The sequence below is a fragment of the Labeo rohita genome, chromosome 16 (assembly GCF_022985175.1).
Source record: "Labeo rohita strain BAU-BD-2019 chromosome 16, IGBB_LRoh.1.0, whole genome shotgun sequence".
Lineage (NCBI taxonomy): Eukaryota > Metazoa > Chordata > Actinopteri > Cypriniformes > Cyprinidae > Labeo > Labeo rohita.
Genome location: NC_066884.1, coordinates 17,243,834 through 17,255,462, shown reverse-complemented (window position 1 = coordinate 17,255,462; position 11,629 = coordinate 17,243,834). Strand labels below are relative to the sequence as shown.

At 36.2% G+C, this 11,629-nt stretch overlaps 1 protein-coding gene across 1 annotated transcript; it reads right to left on the bottom strand.

The window, feature by feature from the left end:
* Nucleotides 1-409: 409 nt before the first annotated feature.
* steap4 (STEAP family member 4) lies at nucleotides 410-11,006 on the bottom strand. Its single transcript, XM_051130952.1, has 5 exons — nucleotides 10,683-11,006; nucleotides 8,476-8,930; nucleotides 5,985-6,512; nucleotides 3,707-3,871; nucleotides 410-3,435 (listed from the first exon to the last, which is right to left on the bottom strand). The coding sequence occupies exons 2-5, from the start codon at nucleotides 8,926-8,928 to the stop codon at nucleotides 3,160-3,162; spliced, it is 1,422 nt and encodes a 473-aa protein (XP_050986909.1). The 5' UTR covers nucleotides 8,929-8,930; nucleotides 10,683-11,006; the 3' UTR covers nucleotides 410-3,159.
* Between the last annotated feature and the right edge of the window lie 623 nt (nucleotides 11,007-11,629).

Below are 11,629 nucleotides of genomic sequence, written 5' to 3'. Positions count from 1 at the left end.
ATAATCTCTCTAATTAAATGTCCACCCTGCTGTCTCATTAGTGATGCTGTCATGTTTGTGAGTAATAATTCTTTTGTTTCAAAGTATATGTCTATGGAAATGACATCAGCATTACAACATGAGATCACTGTAACTTGGGTGGACCACATAGAGTAGATATAATTAAAAGTATTTGGACTGCCCAAAAATTGTCATTGGTCTTATTTATTTATGGTTATCCTTCAAGGTCGACAACCAAGGTATCTGATAAAGTCCTTAATGGTGGGTTAATGATTTTGCTTTAATTATTTAGCTGATATTTAAGATGGATAATGGAATTGCATTAATAATTCAACTCTGAATCTGTTTTAAATGTCAGAGTATAAATACAGAGATTCAGTGTTATTTAAACTAACACACACACACACACTCACACAAATATGCGTTTTTATTCCATATACGTAATACAAAAATAAAATCAAAATCAGTGAATATCCAATATTTATTGGTAAACACACTCAGAGTTGTGCTGTTGTGCTCAGAATAAGTGAAGTTATTAGTTTCTTGAAAGGTGCGCCCACAGATTTCCAGTCATATTTGTCACAAAATGAGCTTTGCTATTTTGGTCTAAGCTACACGCTTAGCAGCCTGCAGTTCTTCATAAAAGCACTATACAGAAAGGGCCATCCACCAGTGAAGGTGAATGCCAATGTGATTGACAGCTCCTTTATACTTCACGAGAGAGAAAGATGAGCTTTCCTGCAGACAGGAAAGCCCAGACCCAGAAACAGATCAAGAAGTAAGTTGCTGCTCAGTTTTGGATCGATAATATCTAAAGGGAAAAGCCCACTGGGAGGCTCTTGAGAGGAAATAGCCCAGAGGAAGCAGGTAATAAAAAAGACAAGTACTTTACACAATACAGAAGAGAGTGCTCTAATAAAAGCCCCACCACTGCTTCCTTTGTATTCTTTAAAGGGGACAGACAATATCTAACATGAACCCAAATGATATGGATTGGTTATGTTGTGAAGCACTATGAATATATGGTCTCTCTCTATATATATATGCATTTGTAAGTAAGTCCTAAGTGTAAAAGGCTTTTAAATGGAATTTGTAGTTTATAGAGTAACATGAGATCATGTGAGATGTAATCACAGATGTGAGTTGGAGGATCAGCTCCAAAGAATTTCCCACGGTTGGTTAACTGTAATATTAAAAACTGCCGTGTAGTGAGATGTTTTGAGAAGTCAAATTCTCTCTAGTTGTCATCTGGGCTTCCATACATTTGAGCAGATGTGTTCTCAAGTCTCTGTCATGAATCCAAGTCAAGTCTGAAGTCTAAGACTTTGCCAACGAGGTAAAATCCAAATGAAACAAAAGCAGAATTGTGTGTTTTGGTGTAGTTGATTCATTTCTGAATCAGTGTTACTGAATGAATCAACTTAGTGAATAACTTTTGTTCCTAAATGAAGTAGTGTTTAACGATTTATTGATTTAACGCAAATAACTTAACAGCTATGTTGCCTCCTACACTGTAAAAAATAAAAAACAATTTGTTGAGTCAGCTTAAAATAATTTGTTACCCTGCTGCCTTAAAATTTTAAGTTCAGTCAACTAAAATAAGTTTAGTCAACTTGAAATGTTAAATTGCACTAAGTAACAACTTAGATATTTGTGTTTGCTGAACTTAACAGATGGGTAAGTAACCCAGCTACCTTAAAAGTTGTCGCTTAGTATAATTTAACATTTGAAGTTGAATAAACTTTTTTTGAGTTGACTGAACTTAAAATTTTAAGGCAGCCAAATTACAAATTATTTTAAGTTGACTCAACAAATTGTTTTTTACAGTGTACTGGTGTAACACCATAACCTGCAGAAAAAGGCACTGAAAATATGGGATGTGTGGAGCACGCAAGTACAGACAAAAACCCTAGTTTTCTATGGAAATTTGTGTTTCACAGACGTACTTTGCGATTTTAATCCGAGTCTGTGTTTTTCTCACACAACTTCCATAAAATTTACAGAGGTAATTACCCACTGTTTTCCGGCAAATCTAATCCTGTTCGAATGCAAACGTCTGTGATTGCTGATGTTGTATTATCCCAATGCTTCTCCTCATTTTTTGGCTTACACTGTAAAAAACAATTTGTTGAGTCAACTTAAAATAATTTGTTACCTGGCAGCCTTAAAATTTTAAGTTCAGTCAACTCAAAAAAGTGACAACTTAGATACTTGAGTTGATTCAACTTAACAATTTAAGGCAGCTGGGTTACTTACCTTGCTTTTAAGATTAACAAGCACAAATATCTAAGTTGTCACTTAGTACAACTTAACATTTCAAGTTGACTAAACTTATTTTAGTTGACTGAACTTAAAATTTTAAGGCAGCAGGGTAACAAATTATTTTAAGCTGACTTAACAAATTGTGTTTTTTGTTTTTTACAGTGTACCTGAGCTACTATATGCGCACCAGTCTTGCACATGTTGCACCTTTCACTATGTATCGTACGAAAAAATAAAATAATAAAATCAAAAAGGAGAACCAAATCGCAGAAACTGCTAATACTGGCCAACAGTGTCGGGTATAATACTTGTCTAGATTTCTTTGCTCAGTTGTGTGGGCTTATTATAAGCAGCCATTTCTGTAAAGCAATGTTTAAATTAAAATTACATTAATACATATTTCATTAGACATATGCAGGGCGTATGTGATGCACGAAACCACATCACATCTAGAAAACACACTCACCTCTGAAATAAACACGGAGATGGTAGTCCCGTCTAAATTGGTACATGAAAATCGCAGACGTTGGGTGATAAGAATTGAATCTCAAATCTAGTTTAGAAAACTATTCCCGTCTGTATAGGGCTAAACATGGCAAAAAGTGATTAAACTGTTCTATGCTGTTGAATCAGCGCTTGTGGAAACAAAATCTGCTTGGTCAATCAAAATCGAGAACCAAGCCTAACTGTTATGTAATTATCTTTTGAAATGAATATCGTATTTATTTTAAGTTTGGAAGGAGGGGATCATTTACTTTAAAATCAACCTAATGGACTTCCTGTTATTTAAACAATGCTAGTATTCTCAGGAAATATTTCTCCTTTCTTGTAGACCTAAACATATTCTCTAATTTTGAGTCGAAGTCAAGTCCCAAGCCTTTTTTATTGCAAAGATGGCTATGCCATGAGTCGTTGGTTTATCTTTGTGTCTCCGCCGTTTGCTGAAGTCTTGCCCTGTCTCTCCCAGCCTTGACGGATACGGGTGACCTTCCGGTCCACACATGGAGTGATCAGGATTAGCTTTAGAATCAGAACCACGCAGGGGACCACCAGAGACAACATGTATGCTGGCGGCATCCACCACCTATATGATTCAGGGTTCAGAAATCTATTCCAGCCATATAGAAATGTGTGAGCGGTACAGAGCAGCAGGGTGAGGTAGCCCAGTTTGGACTGTAAAAGAAAGGAAGAGAAATCATTTGTTTTATCAAACACCATTGTCATTGTGCTTCTTTGATCATAGAAGTTTTGTGAAAATTCAACAATGAAGTTTTAAAAACCTTCTGGTTACATTTGTTCAGTACTGTATTTATATGCTAATGTAATATAATGATGGAAAAAAAAAACCCAGCATTGTTCGTATTGTATTATGCTTTCTAAACTAATTAGTAAAATCCTCTCCAGTGACACTTAAATTGATGCATTTCCACTGTCAGTGTAATACCTGTACAAAACGAAACTCCCTCCAGTTTAGAGAGTTGCTCACAGATGGAAGGGATGTAATTCCTAGCAGGACAAACAGCCCAAATCCAAGAATTCCCATGGAATAGTACGAGTCAAAACGCCAGGCTGCCGTGTTGTCAAACTCATAGGTTTTGTTATCTTTGACCTGCAAAACAGCATAAGTTCTTTAGTTCTATCGTTTAGTCAGAAAAAACATGAGGACGGGACTTAATTTGGTGAACTCTGGAATTTGTTGGATCTTAAAAAGTGGGTGTTCCATAGCCTACAAGTATCCACCGTTTTCTTAATGTAACCAGCATGGCCATTTATAAATTTTATGGCTTTGGCTTCCGGCCTCATCTGCGTCCAGCTATTTTTAGTTGTACAAAACAGCTCGTTTTGTGGCTTGATATTGCAGATCAGTGTGTCTTACCATATTATTTTACTGTATTATCTAGATTATGCATACACTGGTTTGTAGTGCAGACAGTTTTACTGTTTACTACACATTGTTATTCTTCTTTTTATTTCCCAATAGAGGCTAATGAACCGTAAGTCTCACCCATAAGCTTACTTCCGTGTAGAAGAAAAAGGTGGATAGCCAGGATCGAAATTTAGAGCATTATATTTTTATTAAATGTGCAGTAAGTAATTTCTGAGAAACGCAGATGATATTTCAAATCACCAAAACAAGCATGCACCTACCTAAAAAGGATCATTCCGCTATTTTGATAGGTCTGTCCCTAACATGCTATGCAACGCAGCCACCTCCCCCATCAAGAGTGGACACGCTCCTTACTGGTGATTGGCTACTGACATTCAACAGCATTTCTCAGAAATTGCCTACTTATGGAAGCCCGTTTCCGCCACTGAATAAATAATAAAAAATATTGCGACTTTTCATCTCACAATTTTGACTTTTTTTTCTCAGAATTCCATGATAAAAATGTGCAATTCTGACTTTTTCCCCAGAATTGTGAGATATAGACTTGCAATTGTGAATTATAAGTCAGAATTGCATGATATAAACTTAAATAAAATCAGAATTGCAAGCAGATATTGAAACACAACATTACGTTACTTGCGTTTTTAAATGTGTTATAGAAAACAGATTTAATGGAGTATTTTCACAGCACGTCAATGGTCTGTAATGTTGGCGGCACTAAATGTAAACAATGCCACTGGACCGAACAAAACTTGCATATTTTGCTGATGATTACTGCTGAAAATATCCAATTGTTGTGATGATTTGGGCTGTACTAATTGGTCAGACCGGGAAAAAACATTTAGAATACTATCCACCTTATTTTTCCCATAAGAATGGGTGCAGCCATTTGTAAATTTTTTGTGTCTGGCTTCCAGTCTCATCCTTTTCCAGCTATTTTTAGTTCACAAAAAGCTCATTTTGCTGCTTGATATTGCAAACTGGTGTGTCTTACCATATTATTTTAATGTATTATCTTAATTATGAACACACTGGTTTGTAGTGCAAACAGTTTTACCGTTTACTTGATGCACTTCGATATTCTTCTCGTTATTTCCCTACGGTGGATTATAAACCGGACGTCTAACACAAAAAGTCTAATACCAGAAAACAGCTTACTTCCGCATTGAAAAATAAGGTGGATAGACTGCCAAAAGTTATTACAAATCAAGGAGAAGAGCTCAAAAAACTGTCTGAGGAACAAAATGCGTTTGTTGTTAGCCATATGAACCAAGATTTCCAGGGCAATCTGGGAATAACGTCAGAATTGCAAGTTTGATTTTTTTTTTTTAGAATTCTGAGATATAAACTTGCGAGTCAAAAGTTAATTTTTAGGGGGAAAAAATACTGATATATTCTCAGGATTGCGAGTTTATATCACAGTTCTGGCTATATAACTTGCAATTGCATTATGAAGTCAGAATTGCAAGACATAAACGCAATTCTGAGAAAAAAGTCACAATTGCGATATGTAAACTGGCAACTGTGAGAAAAAGAGTCAGAATAGTGAGATAAAATGTTGCAATTACCTTTTTACTTTTTTTATTCAGTTCCAGAAATGGGCTTCCATACTTAGGCTACTGCACCTTTATTTTATGAACTTGAGTGCTTTTTTTGTAAAGAAAGAAAGAAAAAAAGAGAGCAATTTTCATAATAATCCCAGTAATACCCTATTATCAAAGTAAATGGGAAAAGATGTGAATTTTGTAGTGATTCCATATTGATTTTAAAGAGCTGTTTGGTAGTAAATGAATAGCCCATATTAGAACAGAATTCTTAAAAGTATTCAACTTACCAGTGAAATAGTGTAGACGTTTATCCTGTAGCGTACATAGTATCTGATGGGTATAACTAAAGTGTACAGAACATGTAGAAAACCGAAGGCCAGCGCTACTAGACCCAGCTGCTTCCTGCACAGCATCCAGCGATCCAGCCAGTCAGGGAAGCGACGGTACTTAGTGCCGTTATAAAGCTGAAGGAATCCAGCCAATGCTCCCGGCAGGTAACAGAGGGACAGCATCACGAGAGAGACGATGGGAAAAGCCTTGTTGGCCAGCGAGATCATAATGCGAAAAGCAATGTCTTTACCATTGGTAACACGCTCATAGATAACAATTCTTGTGAGCACGTAGAAGAATATGAAAGCTGTTAAACAAATCGCGATGTTGAGAGGAAGCCTCCAGAGAGGGAAGAGTTGCAAGGGCAGATCTTCCAACTCAGCAGCCGCTCGGAGGGAGCCTCTGTCCAGGGCCGTGAAACTGAGACTTTGAGCAATGTTCGTCACTTGCTGTTTAGCATCAGCGCTGTCTCCACAGATAAGTACCTATTAAAAAAATGTATGCAATTTAACGTGTTATAGAAAACAGATTTAATGTACTTAAGACTAATATTACATTTAATACATTTAAAATTCACCTGCTATTAACAAAACAGATATTGAAACACAACATTACAAGTTACTTGCATTGTTAAATGTGTTACAGTAAACAGATTTAATGAAGTATATTCACAACACGTCATCGATCTGTCACATTGGCGGCACTGAATGTAAACAATGCCACTGAACCGAACAAAGCTCGCATATTTTGCTGATTACTGCTGCTGAAAATGGTCAGTTATTGGGCTTATATGATTTGGTGTACTAATTGGTCGGACCGGGGAAAAAAAAACATTTGGAATACTATAGACTGCCAAAAGTCATTACAAATCAAGGAGCTCAAAATGTCTGAGGAACGAAATGCATTTATTGTTGGCCATACTGAACCAAGATTTCCAGGGCAAAAATCTTGACAACATTTGTGTTTGTTCCAGGCAGGTAGGTGAAATATTAGGCTAATATCGTAGTAAATCAGGGTAAAAGCCCTGGTGAAAAAAAACAGCATATGCTGGTTAGGTATGTTTTGATGCTGGTTTAAGCTGGTCCTTAGCTGGTTTATGCTGGTCAAGGTCAAGGACCAGCATCAACCAGCAAAGGACCAGCATAAACCAGCACCAAAACATACCTAACCAGCATCCCAGCATCAAAACATACCTACCAGCATATGCTGTTTTTTTTCCACCAGGGAGCAGGAGCACAGTTTTGAACATTGATTCTATTTTTAAGTAATGGAATTTAGTTGTTTATTTCCACAAAATGGTAGTGCACATTTAATCTTCATTTAAATTATAAACGTTAACCTAAATAAATGTGGTACAAAATGTCATTCATAGTTCATGATACCGTAATACATTAAGTAATGTTAAGGAATAGAACCTTGAAGTGTTAGCACAAAAACTACTCATGCAGCAAATTATTTTCAAGTGCTTTGATTGTTTTTGACTTGCTCTAACAAGTTGATATTCTGTTGACCTACACAACCCTTTGAGACAAAATTCTCCTTTAATAGTTATAGACAGCAGTGAAATATCCTCTGGGAATTAAATTTAGTTCACAGCAATGTGCAGTCTGTGCCTGAACAATACAATATGTTGTCACAGTTGGCCTTTAGAAAAAAAACAAAGAACAAGAAATTATAATCAAAATGAGAAATAATAACAAATAGACTGCTTGGCCGGGTGTGACTATTCATTTGTATTGAGAATCACACAAACAGGTGTCAAAGAACATACGCACTAACATAGCGATAATAATAGTTTGCCAGAGCTCAGATTCCATCTGGCCAGTTTCTCAACCACCACCTGCTGATGTAAATATGACTTTCCTACAAAAAGACTCTTTCGCTAAAGAGAAATGCTCGCCTCATTTCATGAAGAATGAACTGTTAAAACAGAGCTTTGTGACATGCACAGACATTTATACATGCATTAATGGCTCTTTTGTACTGTACGTTTTTGTTGTATGATATGTCATCCAGCTGCCTTACAGTACTGATGAAGTACAATAAATATGAAGTGCAGTGGTATGCCATTTATCATGTCTAATTTGTCTTTTTGTTCATACTATAATGACAAAAGCTCTTACAAACACCTGCATTCAAGGCTGCTTTGAGAAACGGTCTGTTAAGCTTGATTATTTAAATTTTAAACAGCTCTGTTGAAACCGGTTCTCAGTGCCCCTTGTTGCTTAAATGATTAACAACATTTTGTAAAATTTGCAGATTGATGCATGAAAATTTCTGTCTTAATCACTTCCTCTCACTAATTTTAAAGTTCTTTGATTGCTTCGTCTTTACAAAATGTGTTGCAAAAATCGTATGTGTATTTTCTTGTCTCATATTTTATCTGCCTGTTAGTACATTCTGTGTACCTGACTAAATTGTGTTTGTGTGTGTGTATGTGTGTTTTACCTGTCTGTTGGCATCTAGTCCTCCAGACTGCAATGCCCAGGCAGAGATGGTGTTGAAGGCTTTGACTACCGTCGCCCCTGGAACCAGCTTGCTCAGGTATTCTGCATTGGACTCTGGGTACAGACCCCTCTTGAGATTATTGCTGACGTCTACCAGCACCTTTCCCCCAAGGTCTGAAGCCAGGGAGCTCAAAAATCCATAGTGCTCCCTCTGCACAGCCACAAAAATCACATGAGCTTCACAAGCTGCTTCTGCGTGACTCATGATCTTTGACCCCTTAGGCAGCAACAGAGAGTTTTTAAGGCCTCGGGATCCATATACAACACCGTATCCCGACTGGAGCAAACGGAGCCCCAGCGAGCGTCCAAAATCACCTGTTCCAAAGATGCACACTGTCTCCAGTTTATGCTTCATCTCGCTGAGATCTGTCATTGCAACCGAGTTTGAATTCATTTCTAAAAAATAAGAGACAACACCATACACCATAAAATAAGTAAAGTTCATTTAAACTCTCAAGTAATGGCTATTACAAAGTGCACTAAACTAACACCATTTACACTTTTCATTTCAGATTTGGTACAAGTGCTGTGGCTGTAGATAATTATATTTCTGCTTGAGTGATTTAAATGCTTGTTTTTTTTGTTTTTTTTGCTACCACAGGCGATAATGGCATAATCAAATTTAATTATGGTTTATTTTGCTACTTTAAAACTACATAGGCTGATATATTGCAAAATACACTGATTACAACCTGAAGGCAAAACTAAAACCTAAATAATACAAAAAAAACCTTAAAAAATTCATTTGAAAATATTCAGCAAATGAAATGAAATTATATTAAATTAAATTAAAATGGTTTAACTTTATATTAGGCAGCCTTAACTGCTATGTACTTGCATCAAAGAATAAGAACAGTGTACTTACTGTGTCAAATATTGTATTGCAAAACACTTACGGGTAAGATTAAGGAGAGGTTTGGTAAAATGGGTAGGTTTAAGGGTGGGTTAAGGTGTAAGGGATGGGTTAGCAGTGCGATTATAAATGTAATTACAGATGTAATTACATGTAGGTATTTTTGAAAATATAAGTACAATGTAAAAAAGTATGTTCACAATAAGAGAATTGTATTAAATGATTAATTTAAATGTAAGTACAGTTGAGGTCAAAAGTTTACATACACCTTGCAGAGTCTGCAAAATGTTAATTATTTTACCAAAATAAGAGGGATCATAAAAAATGCATTTTTTTTAGTACTGACCTGAATAAGATATTTCACATAAAAGACATTTACATATAGTCCACAAAAGAAAATAATAGTTGAATTTATAAAAATGACCCTGTTCAAAAGTTTACATTCACTTGATTCTTAATACTGTTTTTTTTTGTGATAGTTGTTCATGAGTCCCTTGTTTGTCCTGAACAGTGAACTGGCCACTCTTCTTCAGAAAAATCCTTCAGGCCCCACAAATTCTTTGTTTTTGCAGCAAAAATTCTTCTGTATTTGAATCCTTTCCAAAAATGACTGTATGATTTTGAGATCCATCTTTTCACACTGAGGACAACTGAGGGACTCATATGCAACTGTTACATAAGGTTCAAACACTCACTGATGCATCAGAAGGAAACACAGTGCATTAGGAGCTGGGGGTGAAAACTTCTTGAATTTAAAGATCAGGCTAAATTCAGTTTTTTTTTGTCCTCTGGGAAACATGTAAGAATCTTCTGTATTTTCTGAATGCCAGTACTAAATGAAAAAAATATAATATTTAGGCAAAATAAGAAAAATGTACACATCTTCATTCTGTTCAAAAGTTTTCATAATGCATCATTTTCCTTCTGAAGCACCAGTGAGTGTTTGAACCTTCTGTAATAGTTCCATATGAGTCCCTCAGTTCCTCAGTATGAAAAGATGGATTTCAAAATTATACGGTCATTGCTGGAAAGGGTAAAAATGCACAAAAATGCTGAAAAAACAAATAATTTGTGACCTGAAAGACTTTTCTGCATGTATTTTGTATGTTCCCTCTTATTTTGGCAAAATAATTAACATTTTGCCAATTCTGCAAGGTATATGTAAACTTATGACCTCAACTGTATATAGTAGTTAAGGCCACCTAATATAAAGTGGGACAATTAAATTAAATTAAATTAAATTAAATTAAATTAGATTAAATTTTTTAATTAAATCAGAAAGAATCAACACTCACCGATAAAGATGAAAGAAATGTATTTTCAGGAATTTGTGCTCCAGTCTCTGGAAAATCCACTGATCACTTTAGAATCAGACCCTAATTGTTGAAATCGCTAACTAACAGTGTGATTTTATTGCAGAATTTCAGAATCGTCTGTGCCAGTAATCACTGTCGTCATATCCCCAAAAGCTGTTTAGCAATGTGGTGTGATCATCAAAACCAGCTTTTACTCTTCTTCTTTAATTCTTCTGCAATTTCTCTTTTATCCACTGGCTTTTCATTGCAGGACTGAGGCTGTTTCTCGCCTGTACGGGTCTGTTTATGAGCACATGTGTGTGAGAGGCTTTATTTATGAGCCTGTGACCTGCCCACAGCTCAGTGGGTGTTTAGATTTGGGAAAAGAGAGAGAGGTTGTTTTGTCAATGGATAAAGTCCAATGTGGAAATTCCAAAGCAACTGTAACTCTTGTGTGTGTGTGTGTGTGTGTTGAAAGACACATATTTGCTTGGATTTTCCCCCTGTGTGTTTTGAGGCCAAGACCTGCCTGGAAGTAAGTTGCGCAACAGTGGAATAACTGTGACAGTCTGGCCAAATATCTCAGTGCTTCAGAGACACTTTTTTCAATGGATCAGCACTGTTCTGCTATTAATCAAAAAGGAAAAATTACTTGTGTCAGTTGTTTGTAAATTCACTAAGAGGACTTTCCATAAACAGAATGAGCTTTTGTTTTCTTCATATGCTGCATAAAAGTCACACTTGTGTGACATATACTTCTTCCAGAATCTGATACATTGAATGAAGTTATCACAGTAAGCATGATCTGTTGCACCTCCACCCATCTGCGAGACCCACCAAATGTGTCATCCACCAGCAGTAAGCACATGGAGATTATGTATGATGACAATAATAGATCGGCAGACCCCTCATATCCACATTAGGGCTACCTTACCGAGGTTAAGACT